The 17766-nt window shown below is 42.4% G+C and overlaps 1 protein-coding gene and 1 long non-coding RNA gene across 2 annotated transcripts; one reads left to right on the forward strand and one right to left on the reverse strand.

Moving 5' to 3' along the window:
• The first annotated feature begins 1006 nt into the window (after positions 1 to 1006).
• On the forward strand, positions 1007 to 16729 carry sfmbt1 (Scm like with four mbt domains 1). The gene is made up of 21 exons (XM_076156573.1): positions 1007 to 1119; positions 5366 to 5423; positions 5530 to 5624; positions 5954 to 6197; positions 7639 to 7727; positions 8793 to 9045; positions 10856 to 10953; positions 11045 to 11146; positions 11396 to 11555; positions 11973 to 12055; positions 12239 to 12365; positions 12825 to 12938; positions 13078 to 13120; positions 13696 to 13757; positions 13900 to 14039; positions 14651 to 14760; positions 14924 to 15099; positions 15267 to 15445; positions 15731 to 15955; positions 16132 to 16260; positions 16477 to 16729. The coding sequence occupies exons 2-21, from the start codon at positions 5399 to 5401 to the stop codon at positions 16615 to 16617; spliced, it is 2595 nt and encodes an 864-aa protein (XP_076012688.1). The 5' UTR covers positions 1007 to 1119; positions 5366 to 5398; the 3' UTR covers positions 16618 to 16729.
• Positions 11011 to 17095, reverse strand: LOC143005275 (uncharacterized). Its single transcript, XR_012964022.1, has 4 exons — positions 17009 to 17095; positions 16134 to 16251; positions 12870 to 14030; positions 11011 to 12358 (listed from the first exon to the last, which is right to left on the reverse strand). It is a non-coding gene; the product is annotated as an uncharacterized LOC143005275 (long non-coding RNA).
• Positions 17096 to 17766: the final 671 nt, after the last annotated feature.

Below are 17766 nucleotides of genomic sequence, written 5' to 3' on the forward strand. Positions count from 1 at the left end.
ACTCCAACGAATGCAGGGTTTGTGGATGTATTTTTCTTTTGTTATAACAGGCATCCAAAGGGTTGGTCTGTCGTGGGGGATTATTTTAAGCAGCCTACGTGCTCCATGTGAGCGGCAAACCAGTTTCAGGACAGCGGGTTTGGATCTCTATTCGATTCCCATACCGATAAACATACTTATTTCGCAAAGACATCATATTTAAAACATATAAGAGCTGGACTTTGGGTGTACACACATGCTGTCAACGGATATTTCCAGCAGTTTGTCGCACCTCCCCAAAAACCCGACTTGTGGTCCTGATCAGAGACTGAGCTGCATGATGTGCGAAAGTGCGAGCAGTGAAATGTTGGATTTATATGCAGCTATTTAAGGGCTTTATAGCTATTTATCGCTAAGTACACGGACGCGCGATCTGGAGCTATTCCATTTAGTTGATCCATATTACAGTGAATGGAAAATTAAGGAACTCGAGGGGTCATTTTACAATATCCCCATTATGTTTATACACAACGAATGCGCTTTCAAGGCACAAAACGCCACTTAACGAAAGACGGTCGATATACAGTATTTGCAATTAATTCCACCTAAACCATTAACTAAGTGTTGATTCCGTTGGGGATTGGACAAAATAAAATCCTTAAATTTGATCGAGGTGCTCCTTCCGCTTTGAAGAATTAATACAAACGCGAACGGTTGCGTTGGTTATTTTCTATCTTTTGGTTGTGTTAAACATTTAGATATTGATAGGGGATTTGTGATATTTTATTGTGTGTGTGAAGATGGAAGTCAGTGGTGTAGTCGGGCTCAGAAGCATATAGGCGGCAGAACATGCGCAGTGGCCGTTTGTGCCATATTGGAATGAGGTCGTGAACGAGAAGTGAGTGAAGCTCGCGAAACATTGCCAGAGACTTACCGGAAGTGTAACCGCTTTACCCTCGACAATACAGGCACTATAATCACTTACGAGCACATTTTAAGGAGTAATCGCCAGCGGCGAGTCTTATTCTGAAACGCAAGGCCAGAGGTTGTTAGATTTACACAAGCTAGCTTGATATTGCTGTGCAGCGAGCAGGCGGAGAGGAACGGCATCTAAAACCGACTTGGAAAAACTACTTAGCGGTAAGAGGCGAATATTGCGACTAAATATTCACGTACTATGTGTTGTTTGTTACAGATTCCTAGTGGTGTTTTGCATTTTGGTTCCGCATTCGTCTTTTTTCCCGTCTCTCAAAAAGATCAGTCGGGCTCGGCCGAGTGTAAGCGCCCTTATTGCTCGTCAGCCTGCTCGCTTATTGCTCAAGCTGTGACGTTCAGTAACTTGACTCGGACATAGGCGATTCTACCATGTGTCCAACGAGTCCCGCACGGCCGCTGTGCGTTTGGCACCGCACTCCGATTCATTAGACGATAATCTCACATTTTCTTTCATCGGTATTCGTTGCGTTCTCCTCAATGTGAAAGTTCGACCGTCGGCGCTGTAGTCTCTCTCCGCAAAGCCACTCTGCGTTAATGGCCCATCTGTGTTTCTGAATGCTGCGGTCCGTGTACAAGCTACCGTGCAAGGATTGTGTGGAAAATTCCAATCATTTGCCCTTGAATAACGCAGGATATTTACTGTGTTTAAGTCTTACATAAGAAAGGCTGCACGACCTCAGCCGATTTGCGTTCGTAGTGTGGCTCTGACTAATAACGTTACGCTAAATAAACTAAATGCCGTCGGCTTTAGACTGCTTTACGGGCTGTTATCAGGGTGATGCTCACACCGTTATCATTTTTGTTATAATTTTCCACCCTGGCTTATTGCACCTTATTTTCCTCTGGATCTTAACTTCCCCATTGTGCAACTTGAGTGATACGCTGGCAGCGCTGCTCCAGTTTGACGTGCCGCTATGCAATGGCAACAAGCGGCGTGATCGTAATTGAACGGAACGACGGTTTTATTCTTGGGGGGAAAAAAATTTAATTTCTGAAGCTTCTTAGCTTTCAAGTTAGCACGGTTGACACAATTAGAGGTCAGCTTGGACACAGCCTGGCGGATCACCATCCGATCTACAGGCCAGCTGGGCTGAGGCTGTGTGACATTGGGCTTCTGTGCAAGCCTTTGTTGGCAACCATATGCCGTTCTGTGAGTTTAGATGTATTGAAACGTTAAGAAGTTTCCCCAGAAGCCTGATAGAAACCAAACGCTGAGCGTTTGGGAGGTTGTAGTGTGTATCTGGTGGACTTGTTGTTTGTGGAGTGTGTCCCTCCAGGCTTTTTAGGCTTTAATATACATCCATGACATACTCAGCAATATCAAATGATAATGATAGCACACCAGGGAACACTGGTCAGAATAAAGATTAGTAGAAAAAAAAATATATTTGTATATAAATTATCCACATATATCCTTCAATGTCCAGAACCATAGCATGGTTGGGCTCTCCCTGCTTTTATAATCTGATACAATGGCAACTTTGTGGAGCTAAATTTATCTTAAACCAAAGTGCTGATCATTTATTTTAGACGAGACATAGATGTTGCCATAGTGAGTAAATATCTGCACTGGCAGTGTTTACATCCCACTTAGGTCAGTTGTCATACGCTGAAGGCAAACGGGCCCAGCAGAGAGCAGATAGATTCTCATTTTCTCTTATCGGTTGGTTAAGTGGTTTGTCACTGAAGGATAGAAACAGTCTGAATATTGTTGTGCAATATGCTCCAACACTATTGAACTCAAGCAGTGAGACTTGTGACCAACACCATTTGGAGTTAAACACAGTATATTCTGTGAGCCTAATCTTGGCATGTTCACTGTTGCATTTCATCTATTCATTTGCATTTATTAATATAGCAATGAGATCACATGCTGTCATGCTGTTGCCCCTTAAGGGACTTATAAAGTTATCTTGAATCTTGAATGTACATTGTATCACCCCCAAACCTCTCTAACATCCTGTTATTGGCACCATTGTTGTTGTCCTTTGGTGTTTATGTTTGTATGCGTGCTTTATTTGATGTCATGTCACCAATTTAAAGGAATTACTCTGTGTGTGTGTGTGTGTATATATATATATATATATATATCTATATATATATATTGGAGGCTGTGGTTTCCATAATGTCACTGGTCACAGTGCAGAGAGGCCTAACCCACTGGTTCTGTAAAGTGATGTTTTTTTTAGAAGGCATTTTTTTTTGTTAACTTTGTTTAAAATCTACATTAGTTCTAGTTTTGACTCAGATTTGCTTGCATTTTCATTTGACAGCCACAGTTTGAGTGATTGTCAGGTTGCTTTTCCCCTCAGAGGTTCAGGGAAGCTTGTTAAAGATTCTCAGTTGCAAACTAACTGCTGATGAGAATATGATTCAATAAGAGCTTGTAAGGAGGATGTAGTGAGGTTCTTGGGCTGAGTGCTCATATATGTGTGTGAGTTTGTGTGGGTGTGTGCACACTCTCTCTCGCTCGCTCAGGTTCAGACTCTGGTGGTGGGGAAACAGTCAGGCAGACTGCTGGTTGCTGCATTCACATAGCTCACTTACTGAAACAGGGGAAGTTGCTTTTCTTCCTGTCTGTCAGTTCAAGACAAGTGTGAGTGGTGCTGCCATGCACAGCTAAGGCCTGATTGGCTACAAGCACAGCCGCCCAGAAATGAATCAGAAAGGGAACTAAAGCCTTAGGCGCCAGTTTGTTCTTTTGAGAACGACGATTGTGGTTGAATCTGTTTTATTTAGTTTATATTTACAAATAGGTTCATATTTAGTTGAAGTAAATCCAAGGAGCCTGTTGGTGAATTAACACAGCAGAAACACTGCAAATCCTGCCGGTATAATCACTATGGTAGAGTAAAAGCTCACCATCGCCCTCTTAAATCTCAGTGTGTGTTTCTCAAAGTGTCTCCGCTGCTCTTTTTTCACTCTTATGTTAGCAGTGTGACCCCCAAGGGACAATGAGGCCCGCTGGTGTGTGTGTATTAGAGGGAGGGGGAGAAAGAGAGGGAGTCTGGGGCTGGGCGTGAGGGTCGTGGGTGAAAAGCGGCGTTGATCCCGCCGGAGTGCGGGGGTCGCCCTGCCAGTCCGGCGGTCGGGGGTGGTGGGGGGATCCTCGCTGACGGCGGCCCCCGGTTTTAATAGAGACATCAGATGTGACAAAGACAGGCCTGACAGGTCGGCTGAATGGAGGTGCCGTGACAGAGAAGCTATCCTCAGCATCCACACACATGCACACGCACGCGCACACACACACACACACACACACACACACACACACACACACACACACACACACACACACACACACACACACACACACACACACACACACACACACAGAGAACACTCCCTCATTGCTTGAACTTATCTCGTCCTCTTGTCACAATGCTGCAGGCCCAGTTTCATGTGTCAAAAGTTTGACACGTCCACATTCACGTCAAGGAAACACGCTTGAATCTTTGCTTTGGTGGCCACAACAGCAGTCTTTGATTTGATTACGCCGTTTTAAAGCCTGATGAGTTTGGGAGCTGGATAAAATTTGCATAAGTTAATATCTTTCCAGGTCACAAAACCATCTGGCGTGATACTTAGGCGGTAGCCTGTGCTGTACTAATGAATAATAAACATGCTCCTTGTTATTTGTGATATCATTTTCTCTGTCAAGTAAATAGTGCTTAAATATTCAGGTGTGGTATTCAGACAGATACGGTATTGTACATTCTGCAGTCTATTCAAGAATCAGCAACCTGTGATTTTTACAATGGCAAAACAAATGTTCATTCATTTCCTTTTGCTTTGGAGTCCTTTTTGCCTTTGAGTTTCAAACTGATATATCTGCAGACTGAAACTACCAGCCCATAGAAGAAATATCAGCAAATACTGTATACACTGCAATATGGTCATACATATGCAGAAATAAATATGCGTACATGCTTTGTAGGCTGTATGCATATATTTCACTATATTACTGTGCTATATTAAAGTATTTTACTTTGCATTTTATTTAGTGTGGCTTGATTAAAGAATAGGTAGATCCAATGACATTTAATGTGTTTACTGTTACTGTATATGTGATATTACTGTTGTCTTGATTTAAGTGATTGTTTATGTGTTGTAAAAATAAAAATACAAAGACTTTAGGCAAAGGTTTCTAAATTTGGAAAACAAATATAGAATTAACTCTGTTAATTATCATTTTTGTTGTTGTTGGTTAACAAACATTTCAATTATTTATTGTTGTTTTCTCCTGTAATGTCCAGTGGTTGTGAGCTCCAATTCTGTATATCAAGGCGGTAAATGTGTGATAGTAGGAGTCAGATGTAATAAGAAGTTATACATTTTGGGATTGTTGAGATGCTGTATATTAAAACGACCCTTTGCTGTTCCTCCACAGGGCTTCTGGTCTCGGCCTTGAGGGGGCGCCAGCATGAGTCAGGAGTCACTGGAGTCTGGTAAGAACTGTGGACAGCCGCATGAAAAGAGATAAAATATTTGGCCAGAAGGTTGGAAAAGTGAGACGTATTTCTAAATATGAGTGTGTGTGTGTGTGACTTCCAGATGGAGACTCTGGTCAGGATGTGTCTGACTTTAACTGGGACGACTACCTGGAGGAGACAGGAGCCACATCTGTGCCCCACCACGCCTTCAAGCATGTGAGTCCCGGCAACACTCACAGTTTACACACACAACGCACCGGCTCTTCATCAATCCACATATCTGCATGAAGACCCTGCAGTTATTAGCAGCTTTTTATCCAAATCAATTGTGTTAATGGAACTTTTTGTCTCAAATTGTGTACATCACATATTTGGCAAGACAATTCTTAAGTTTTCAGTTTCTCCTAAATTTGGTGCATCATGTAGTTTACTGATGTCACAATGTTTCCTGTAATTAGTTGCAAAATACTCTGCTTGTTTGATTTACACAAACCTAATTTTGAAAAGCGTGTGTGTGTGTGTGTGTGTGTGTGTGTGTGTCTTAGGTGGACCAGGGCCTGCAGACAGGACTCACCACAGGCATGAAGCTGGAGGTGTGTGTGCGCTCAGAGCCAGACAGCCCTTACTGGGTGGCCAACATCATCACCACTTGCGGCCAGCTGCTGCTGCTGCGCTACGAGGGATACCAGGATGACAGGCGCGCCGACTTCTGGTGCGACATCATGACGGCAGACCTGCACCCTCTGGGCTGGAGCCGCCAGCACAGCAAAACCATGAGAGCACCCGAGGGTGAGGCACTACATAGTATTTGCTTAGCAGCGCAGGTCTCGGTCAGTTGCAAAGGCGTAGTAGTTTGTCATGATCCACGGACAGACATTTAACAGAAACACTTGTGTTCACTCAATACTCATTGTCCTTTAAGGCGAAAAATGCGATTAAGGGGTCAATGTACATGAGTGAGGAACATTTCAGAGGGAAAAATTAAAGCAATGAAGAGGAATTTAGAGGAAAAAGAATCGTAACAATCAAGTCAAACTTTAATGGTTCACGGGACATTTAAGTAGTTTGGCTCTTAAGGTCTAAATTTGAATTACACTTAGGTACAGGTAATTTAAGTCCAAAACGTATCGACACGAATGTTCAAATTCTAAATAAACCGAAACACCCCTTTTCAAAATGCAGTTCCAAAAACTGTTGTGAAGGTTCTGGGGGCGGAGTATCACACCAAATACAGTTTGAATGTGGAGTGACTCTTGCCAGCAGATGCCAACATTAAGCGAGGTTCAACAGAGATACAATATTTTTAGTTTCTAAAGCCTTGAAATTGCCACCATAGAGCCAAAGCTGAAGTATGTTGTCGTTGTCGTAGTATGGATGACATCACTATTGTTAGTTTGATGACATCACTTAATTTAGTCGTTTAGTCGTTTTTAGAGAGTGACAGTTTTTTGACTGTACATTGAATTTTGTGTTTTCTATTTAAACATTTAAAGGAAAATTAAGTTAAATGTTCTTGATATTCTAAAGAGAAGGGAGGATGTTTTGCTACATAGATAAACTTTTATATTATTTTGGAGACATGTAGATGACACAAAGGGATTGTTGGCAATGAGCTACACAGTTGTTTTTCATGTCACCGATTATCTGGATACCTCTGTTGAATATAACGTCATTGAAGTTTAGCTTTTACCTACAGAGTATAACACAGAATAACCAAGTCAACCCGCTCAGATGTTGAGGCTACAGGTATAAATATTTATGTGGTTATTTTTGTAAATGCCGTGGGCAAATATTCATGTCGAACATTCACCTCAGAATGTTAGCTTGTTTTCTGTCAGAGCTTTTAGTGACAGGTGTGCTGTGGGTGGACAGGCAGTGGGGAGAGGTTGTTCACGCTGCGCTCCATGTCGTCAAAATGCTTTTTAACAGTGGAAGCCGGCTCAATCAATGCAGTCTAGTTTAGAATAGGCAGTCATTCATATTCCTCTGATCGCGGCGCGCTGCTGCTGCTACAGTTGCTCTGCATTTGCCTGCTGTTTTATGAAAAACAGTACGATGATGATAAAAACCATTCAAGCTTCATGGTTTGTACTTTAAAATGTGAAGCAATTTATAACCATATTGATTGACTACTAACTTGTTGAAACAGTAAAAGATTATGACTTGTAGCTAAGCCCAGCGTCTTGGCTGCTTAATCAAATATGTGCTGTGTGTGTGTAATCCTGCTCAGGTGTGCGTGAGAAGCACCAGGACTGGGAGGCTTTGCTGGAGAAGGCTCTGGCTGAGGAGTGCAGTGTGCCTGCCAACCTGCTGGAATTGGTAAGGCAGAGGAATGGAGACAAGGTTCTGGGTTTACTAAGAACAGGCTCCTTCATCAGTTTGATACCATTACAAATACAGTTTTCATGAATAAAATAGTCCTAACAAGCCAATTTCTCAGGTAATATGAACAATGAATGTTCATATTCACACACACACACACACACGCACGCGCGCACACACACACACACACACAGTAGCACTCATAAAACACATTTTATCAATTATTCAGCAATGTGACCGCACCACCCTGCCCAATTGATGGCGGTATGCGTAAATGCATAAAGTTGCCTTACTAACTATTACACAACACCAAAGAAGAAGAAGATACAGCAACATGGTGGTGTGGATGAGAATAATTAGAATAAGAATGATACACCGGACATCAATGGCATAGATAGATAGATAGTAGTAGTAGTAGTAGTAGTAGTATAGAGATAGTACACTCATAGCTGACACTGGGTTTAGCAGAATCAGAATCATAATCAGAAGAGCTTTATTGCCAAGGTGGTTTTCACTTACAAGGAATTTGCTTTGGTAATTGGTGTAAACAACAATCAACGTACTAAGAGCAAGAAAAAGAGTAGGTCTAAAAATAAAATTTTATCTTACAGAAAATATAGTACTATTTACAGTTGTACAGGTGAATAGAGCAATTAACAAAATGTGCACGATATGAAATGCAAAATGTGCAGGAAAAAATGTATTGCTATTTTGTGGCGTGAGGTTTTGGTCCTGATGGACCTCAGCCTCTTACCAGAGAGGAGGGTTTCGAACAGTTTGTTCGGGGTGGGAGGGCTCAGCCGCAATCTCGCCTGCCCGCCTCAGGATCTGGGAGGCGTACATGTCCTGGAGGGACGGCAGGTTGGAGCTGGTCATCTGTTTGTGTGCTGCCCATCCACTGTAGGAACATTCTGTGAAATTCTGACTGTGCTTCACTTCTGCCACTTAGTCATGCAGCTTGCTTGCTCCTTGTAACAAATTCCTCACTTTGCCTCAGCACACGCTCATTGTGTTTGTGTGGCGTGTGTGTGCACACTTTCAACTTTTTCTCCTCCTCCTCAGCCTCAACGTGGCAGGGACCCGGTGGAGCTCCTGTGCGCAGGCTGCTACGTGGAGCTTCAGGATAGCGTGGACCCTGCGCTGGCCTGGGCCGCCGAGGTGGAGGAGAACGTTGGCGGGAGGCTGAAGCTGCGCCTGGTGGGCACCGAGGGACTCCCGGACACGCCCGCCTCCCTCTGGCTCTATTACCTTCACCCGCGCCTCCACCCGCTCAGCTGGGCCAAAGAGCACGGCTGCACCCTCAGGCCTCCCACAGGTCAGCGGCAGGTTTATATTTAGAAACAAAAAAAGAACAAGACAGTGTTTGCTCAGGACCGTTTGGCTTAAGCTTTAACATTATTTTTGTTGATTATAACATTGCATTTGTATTTTGAATCTGAGGATCAGATCTGTTGATTCACAAATAGAATAACAAAAGTGAAACAAAAGTGAATTGAAAAGAATATTCTCTACAATCAATCCAATTGAAATGCCTTAATTTGTAATTTAAGGGCAGATAAAATTCATTTGTGTAACGCATTACCATACACAAATGTCATTCAATGTGCTTAAAACAAAATAACAGAAGCACCCTAACAGAAATAAAACAAGTAAAACAGGAAAATAGAAGAATCATAAAGAAAAAAGTATAGACGTGTAAAATCACAAATTATAAAATGGATAATATCCCGTCAAAGTTTAAAGATTAGATGAAATTTAGAACAGTTTTAGCTTCTTTTTAAAGCCAGTTACAGTTTGGGCAGATCTCCATTTGGAGCTGGTTCCAGCGGTGGGCAGCATAATGGCTGAATTCCCTGTTTAGTTTAGAGACCTATTGGGCTCATATACATGAAACATTTCTGAAATATATTTGGGGCCCACAGATCATTCTGTGACTTTTAGACAACAAATAAAAGTTTGAAGTTAACTCTGCAGCTAACAGTAATACGGTCTCTTTTCTTTGTTTTAGAAAGATTCCAAGCAGCAGTATTCTGAATAAGTTGGATCTGTCTAATGGTCTTATTTGGTAAACCAGTGAGGAGGTGTATTGCAGAAATTGAGATAAAAGAAGGAGATAAAAAGGAAATAAAATGCATGAATAATAGCCTAGCTATGTTTTTGAAATGCCACAATGCAGATTTTGTTACAGTTTATATGTGGTCACTGAAACCAAGATCCCCATCCATGATAACACCCAGATTCTTTACATGGGTTGACATTTTTAGTGCTCTGGACTCCCAGTGGGCAATACGTTGCAACCTTCCTTCTTTGTTCCCAAAAAGAATAATCTCAGTCTTTACTTAATTGGAGGAAGTTTTGTTGCATCCAGCCATTCACCTTTTCAAGGCACAGACACACAGAGTCAATGAGACTGATATAATTAAGTGAAAGAGTTAAATAAATCTGTGAGTCATCTGCATAACAATGATAAGCCACCCTGTGCTCCTGGAAGATATGGCCAAGAGGAAGCATATACAGTTTGAACAAAAGAAAGAAAGAATGAATCCTTGTGGTTCAGGATTCATTCTTTCTTTCATAGTGGTATTCACTAACCCATGAGTACCGATGGAGACAAAACTATCCTTACCCTACAGAAATGTTATCATTTATTATTAGTGTTTTATGCTCAACAGTATCAAAAGCTGCAATATGATCAGGATGAATGGTAGGTTTGAGTCTGTTATTATAAGTATCTCTTTTTTAAGAATTGATAGGTTTGATAACTGCAGGCTTATTGATGCAGGGAAAGTGCCTGAGAGAAGGTAGGCGTTCAGCATCTGCAAGTTTGGACTTTAAACACAATAAAAGTTGTGGGTAGAGTACCAAGGCCGCAAGTAGATGGCTTCAGATGCAGCACCACTTCTTCAAGAGTTTCACCAGCAATGGCAGCAAATTCAGGCATAGAGAATATTTTTCTGAGTTTTGGTACTGTTTTTTTTAAGTCATTGCTTTGCAAGTTCAGACTCTTGTTTTTCATGAATGCAAATTCTGGCTGAAATTGTGCATTCACTCTAAAACAAGTGTTTGGTAGTAGGCTTGTAGTCAGGTGTGTTGATCATCAGAAGCTGATTTTTTGCTTGTTTCAGATCTGTTGGCCCTGCGGACAGAGGACGAGTGGGAGAAGGTGAGACAGAGGATCTGTGCACTTCCTCAGGATGAAGCTCTCACTGCAGAGTTCGGCAAGGTACGTCCTCCTAATTGTGTTCTGAAACACCAGTAATAACTGGGCTTTTGAAAATGCTTTTATCTGTGTGGGTTGGGGATGCGTGTTTCAGGATCAGCCAGCTGTCGCTGCTCACAGTTTCAAGGAAGGGATGAAACTGGAGGCTGTTGACCCTACTGCTCCCATCTCCATCAGACCTGCCACTGTCTCCAAGGTAACAGACATCCCCATCAAATCGGTCGCTCCCCGCCACTAATGTCGGTTTGCTTTGTCATATTTTCTTTAAGCAATTTCTGTATTTTGCTTACATTCGATGCAAATAAGTTGTTCAAGAAGGAAAGCTAACTCGGGGGTTCAGGGAAAGTCCAAGTTAACCAACCCATGAGTCACAACCACCCACTCTCTGCGCTAGAAGCCTCCTGGAACACTTGAGTCATTGTGAAATGCCACCACTCCGTTTCAGGTTTTCAGCGAACAGCACTTCTCGGTAATGATGGACGACCTCTGTGGCATCGAGGAGTCAGAGGGAGGTGGTCGATCCTTCCTGTGCCACCGAGACAGTCCCGGGATCTTCCCTGCCCAGTGGAGCCTCAAAAACGGGCTCCCGCTCAGCCCACCACCAGGTCGGCTCAGTCAGAGTTTCAGCTATTTGACCTTTTCTATAAGCCATTTCTTTACTTATCAAGCTGAAACTGTAATACTCATATATTGTGGTAAATCTAATTTCCTTTTCTAATTGTCATTCTCTAGTGTATGAAAAATGCCATAAGCACTTTGGTTCATCTTTGTTATTGATTATGCTGTGTACTATGATCATTTGAGTGGAGATGCTGTGTATGCTACTGAAAGCCATTTAAGTTCTTGAAATTGAATTTAAACCCACATGGACGCAGGGTTGAATCCCAAGAGCCCTAATCTGGTCCAATCAAAGCCATCTGTCTGAAATCGCTTTATATCAAGACGTTTGGAAAAACAATAATGCGATCACCATTTTTTTTTAACCCTTTCACTTTCTGTGTTTCTGTGGTTAATGTGCACAGGATATCAGGGCCTGGACTTTGACTGGGCAGACTACCTGAAACAGTGCGAGGCAGAGGCGGCTCCTCAGCATTGCTTCCCGACTGTAAGTCAACTTCTCTCAGCTTAATTTAGGTTAATAGCTCTCCCAGCCTCCCCCTCAATTTACTGTATTTTGATTACTCTGTCAAAAACTGTAATTCGTTCAAATAAGAAATTCTAATTGAATACATAAGTAAAATTTGTCGCTCATTCATGGTTTTTCCCGGCTTCCTGGCTTACCTTCTAGGAGCAGTGTGAGCACAGCTTCAAAGAGGCAATGAAACTGGAGGCTGTCAACCCGCTGTCACCTGAGAACATCCACGTGGCAACAGTCGCCAGGGTAAAAAGTCACTACGTTTGGCTGAGCCTGGAAGGTGAGGGATGGAGAATGTTTTTATTTGATGTGTTAAAAGCATTGGTTAAGGTCTACGTGAACAGAATGTACCCGGTAGTTCAAAATATTACTAATTAATTAATAATACTTTATTAAACATTACACAGATGCAGATGAAAATTCAATACAATTAGGCGTCTGTAACAAATCATTCTTTAATAAATTATTAGGCTTCCTGTTTCCTCCAGATGGTGTGTTTTGATCTCCACTACTGATATAAAACATTTTTTATTATAAAATGCAAGATTATTCTATAACAAAAGATGTTCATGCTGTGTAAATGCTTAAAGTGATGAAGAAAATGTGAGCATATCAACTTTTTATTTGATTTTTGAAGGAGATTGTATTTGCATACCCTGTAAAAATGCTCAATTGCTTAATGCATCATCATTCTCTAATAGCTGTATGTTTGTGTGTGTGTGCTTGCGTGTGTATCCAGGTTTAAAGCAGCCCATGCCAGAGATGATAGTTCATGTGGACTCACTTGACATCTTCCCCGTCGGCTGGTGTGAGACAAATGGCTATCCACTGGTCTATCCCATCAAGCCCTCAGGTACACATACACACCCACACACACACACACAAATAAGAGCTCACATGATAAGGTGCTGCAATCAAACAAACATGCAAATTCTTGTCATGTTTAAATGCATGATGATTGCCACATGTGAATATATTTCTTCTCGTTTCAGTTGAGAAAGAACGGAAGATTGCTGTGGTGCAGCCTGAGAAACAGTGAGTACACATGTGAGAGAGGCAGAGTGTCACGCAAGGCTGTACAATCAACATAACTGCAATTTGGCCAATCTGCGATTAGCAATTCGTAAAAAGCTGCAATTTATTTAAATATGTGTAATAGTGTGAGGATGATGTTCATAATATTGATGATATGGCATTGTGCCTTTGGAGTATTGGGTTAATTATGGTAATCTGAAGTCAGTCAGTCGTGCAATGTAACCACGAAAACGTGGGGGGGTTTAGCCAAACAAAGTGTGTGTGCCGTTAGACAGTGGTGGGATCCTTTTACTGTTGTATTGTTTCCATCTTATCTCTGCCCACATGGTATAAACAATCTAAATATACACATTTTCAATTACAATGTTTGACAAGCATGCATACTGAAGACCTTAATAATTTGAATTAAATAAATAAAAAATGATCTAATAATATCTATTGCAATAAGCTTGATTTTGAGTTTGAGCACAAACTGTGCAGCCCCAATGTGAGGTTTGATTGGTTTGTTAGAGCGTCTGGATCAAGTCCAATGAGCTGTTCAACACCTGATTCATTTGTCTTCACTTAAATTGCAGCAAAACCCCCCCGAAGTCACCCGATGCTGTCAAACAGCAGATGGCCAGCCAGTCAGAGACAGGTGAGTGGCAAGTCTCAGGTCCCCTGTAAGGCATTTCTGCAACAGTGATACTCCCCTGAGATCACGACCTGTGCGATACTTCCCATGCTCTCACCATCTGTTTCGTCTCTTTAATTGGTTGATATTTTGTGTCACCTTGCAGGACAGGGGAATGGGAAATACTGCTGTCCTAAGATCTACTTCAACCACCGCTGTTTCTCTGGGCCATACCTCAACAAGGGACGCATCGCCGAGCTGCCTCAGTTCATCGGCCCAGGGAATTGCGTCCTCGTGCTTAAAGAGGTGAGATGAAAAAACACCCTGAGTCAGTTGTGATTCCTCTGTATACTTGAAACAAGACTTAAGTGTGGATGAATAATCTCAATCTATTTGTCCCACCGTATTCGAACAAAAAGGCAGGCAGGCCAGAAGTCTGTAGTCGATATGAAAGAACCTACATACTGTACATACATGAAGTGAAGAAACCATATGAATACATAATGTTTATACATTTTTAGGGGCAGGGGCAAAAGTAAGCGCTTCCCACAAACCCTACAGCATCTTTGCCAGATCTCTGGGTCCATTTATGTGCAGTTGTGAGCAAGCATGGAAAATAAACAAAGCAATCAAATCAAGTAATACTCAAACCCTCAACCTACCTATACACTTCTTCTCTGTATGTGTTACATCGTCCAAAAGTCAAAGTTTTTAAACTTCAGATCGAATATAATATAAAAGGGAAAACTTCACATTAACCTCCTGAACTGCCAGTATGACTTTATTGTTTTAAGAAATGGCCAGAGATTTAGACCAGTAAATTCTCCAAATCAGCTGCCAATTAATTAAAACAAAACAAACCATGGAACGCTTTGACCTGCCTGCTTTACCTCTATGCTGTTTATGTTCCACCTTAGGTATTGACTCTGCTGATAAACTCTGCGTATAAACCCAGCCGTGTGCTGAGAGAGCTGCAGCTGGACCAGGAGAGCCGCTGGCAAGGCCATGGAGAGACGCTCAAAGCCAAGTGAGAGGAAACACGTTTAATCTCTTAACTGCAGGACGTTCACAGATGGACAATTATTGGCCAGAAAATATACTGAAAGAATAAAAGAAAGTAATAAGGATACCTAATAAAAACCAATCTGGTTTAACTGTGTGAGTCAACAATGCTCCTCTTCTCTGCACAGATACAAGGGAAAGAGTTACCGGGCCACTGTGGAGATCGTCCGCACTGCAGACTGCGTCACAGACTTCTGCAGGAAGACCTGCATCAAGCTGGAGTGCTGCCCCAACCTGTTTGGACCTCGCATGGTTCTGGAGCGGTGCTCAGAGAACTGCTCCGTCCTCACCAAGACTAAATACAGTAGGTGCCCAATGATTCAGTCACTCATGATGGCTCACCCAGCGGTCCACCGTGGATAAGTTCTTTTAAAATGTTATTAAAACCGCCGAATGTCAATTTTATTACAAATTGAACTGCTTCAGATCTGATGCAACGTTGTGCTTTAATGAAGCCTGTTTGTGTGCCAGCATATTATTACGGCAAGAAGAAGAGCAAACGCGTTGGCCGCCCACCCGGAGGTCACTCCAACCTGGAGGGCGGGGTGAAGAGGAGAGGGAGGAGGAGGAAGAGGAGGAAGCAGCTTTTCGTACACAAGAAGAGACGCTCCTCGGCCTCAGTGGACAATACCCCTGCTGGGTCCCCACAGGTAGTACAAGCACAACATCACACAACATAACTTATTATACAGTATTCTTTAATGCAGAGGTTCCCAAAGTGGGTGGCGGGCAAAAAACTTCTGATCTTTAAAAGGGGGGCTCGAAAGAAAAAGTTTGGGGACCACTGCTATAAAGTCATTGAGAAAGGATCGTAATAAAGCAGTATTTATTAATTTAAAAGCCGTGGTGAGTTGCATCATTGTTAACTCTGAATTTGTAATATCTCGACTAAATCTGTATTAATGGAACCATGGCTCAATCCTTGTGTGTCTTAGGGCAGCGGAGAGGAAGAGGATCTGGATGAAGATGACTCCCTGAGCGAAGACACTGGCTCGGAGCTTCAGGACGATATGCTAGATGATTCGGAGCAATCCGTGGAGAAGTCTCGGCCCACAACACCCTCCCCCTCCCCACCGGCGACTCCCAGGCCCACGCGCCGGCGCCGCAAGCCCCGCTCTCCCTCCTACTCGGACGACGAGAACCGCCCTCCCTCACCAAAGGTACTAAAGCCATGACAACATAAAATGCGGGTTCTGCACCTCATTGGCCAGTTTATGATCGGCTTTTAACATTCTGATGTGTTCAGAAATATATCAAATGAAGGCAAATGCGATGCTTTGTTACTGATACGAACATGATCTAAGAAGAAGAATGTTGTTGTTGCTGGTGTTTGCAGACCTCAAAGACAGAGGCTCCTCAGAAGTTGTGCTTGGACACGAGCCCGCTGGAGTGGAGTGTCACTGACGTGGTTCGCTTCATCAGGACCACCGACTGTGCCCCTCTCGCACGGATCTTCCTGGATCAGGTACGGAATACACAGTGTTATTGGCTGTGTGACGCGTGCTTTATCTTTGCTTGTTCTCAAACTTTGTCCCTACTGACCACTGTGAATGATCTCTGACCTATGAGCCAATCAAATCAACCCACCAGACAGGCTGTCTGGATATGTTAACCACAAACAAAAAGCTCATATTTGGGACTTGTTCTGGTTCTATCTCATAGCCTTCTCTGTACTTTCTAGGAGATTGACGGACAGGCTCTGCTCCTGCTCAACCTGCCGACGGTGCAGGAGTGCATGGACCTGAAGCTGGGACCGGCCATCAAGCTGTGCCACCACATTGAGAGGGTCAAGCTGGCGTTTTATCAACAGTTTGCCACGTAGCTGGCAGGAAAGGGGGAATGAACATAAACGTGACCTAATAATCCTGTGGAACAAAAAAAAAAGAACACCCCAAACTTCACTTTTCTACCACTGGACCGTCCTGTGCACAGATGTGACTGAGATGAGAGCAACATTTCTAGGTTCTTGTTTTCAACAAAAAAAAGATGGCTGCACTGGATGAAAACAGCAAAGACGCATCAAAAATAAAAAGCAGTTGAGTGTAGACACAAGAAGAATCCAACATACTCATAAGCTGTACATGTTTAACCTTTATTACCACCAACACATTTCGTTTTCACCTTTCTAACTTCTAACTTGTGTCTTCTGAATGTCTTGAATTCTTCCTTTATTTCCTGTGACTTAAGGCGGTATGGGTGCTTTATGTTCTTACCTTGATGTGGTGAATGCTGAATGCCACAGAATATTAGTTTTTCATGTTATTCTGTGTCTGTGGGTGATCCTGCCTCCTGATCTGGTGAGTCATGCTGAAGTTAACATGATCAAAAAAAGAGGTCAAACATCATTTTTGATGAGCTTGATAGTGCACACGATTGATTGGTCACTCGGATTTCAACACTTTTACTTTGTTTGCAAAATCAAGCTTACTGCCCCCCACGTTGCACTTTGGACTAGCAACCAACGGGCTTTTATTGGTTTTAAAGTTATCAGCACTAGCAACTCAAAAGGCAAACAACGCGAAAATGTCACTATAATTTACCTGTTTGGGCAGAACTAATGCTGATGCAGAGCCTGAGCCTGAGCGTCAAGTTCGTTCTTGATTCACATTCACTTTGCATCAGATTGAATGACAACCATTGATAATCAAAAGGTGCACAGATTTTGTAATGTAAGCACAAGTAAAGCCACATACTGTGAGGTGACATGTAAATATGGCAGTATATCATTGTATATAGTGTATATAAAGTATTTTCTAGTGTGAACAGGGTGATTAGAAAATACATTTCTATTAAACAATTAACTTTCTGCATACGAAATGTTTAAATGCCCTAACAATGCAGTATTAAAGCACCTGAACATTCTTCACACAGATAGAGGGAGGTAAAGTGGAGGTTCTGCATCATTTCGAGCCTCAATCCTGATAACCGTTTCTAATTCTCATGGAATACGTTTTTTTTTTTACAAAAAAAG

The sequence above is a fragment of the Genypterus blacodes genome, unplaced genomic scaffold (assembly GCF_046128005.1).
Source record: "Genypterus blacodes isolate CSIRO-AG114 ecotype Tasmania unplaced genomic scaffold, CSIRO-AGI_Gbla_v1 ptg000070l_1, whole genome shotgun sequence".
Taxonomy (NCBI): domain Eukaryota; kingdom Metazoa; phylum Chordata; class Actinopteri; order Ophidiiformes; family Ophidiidae; genus Genypterus; species Genypterus blacodes.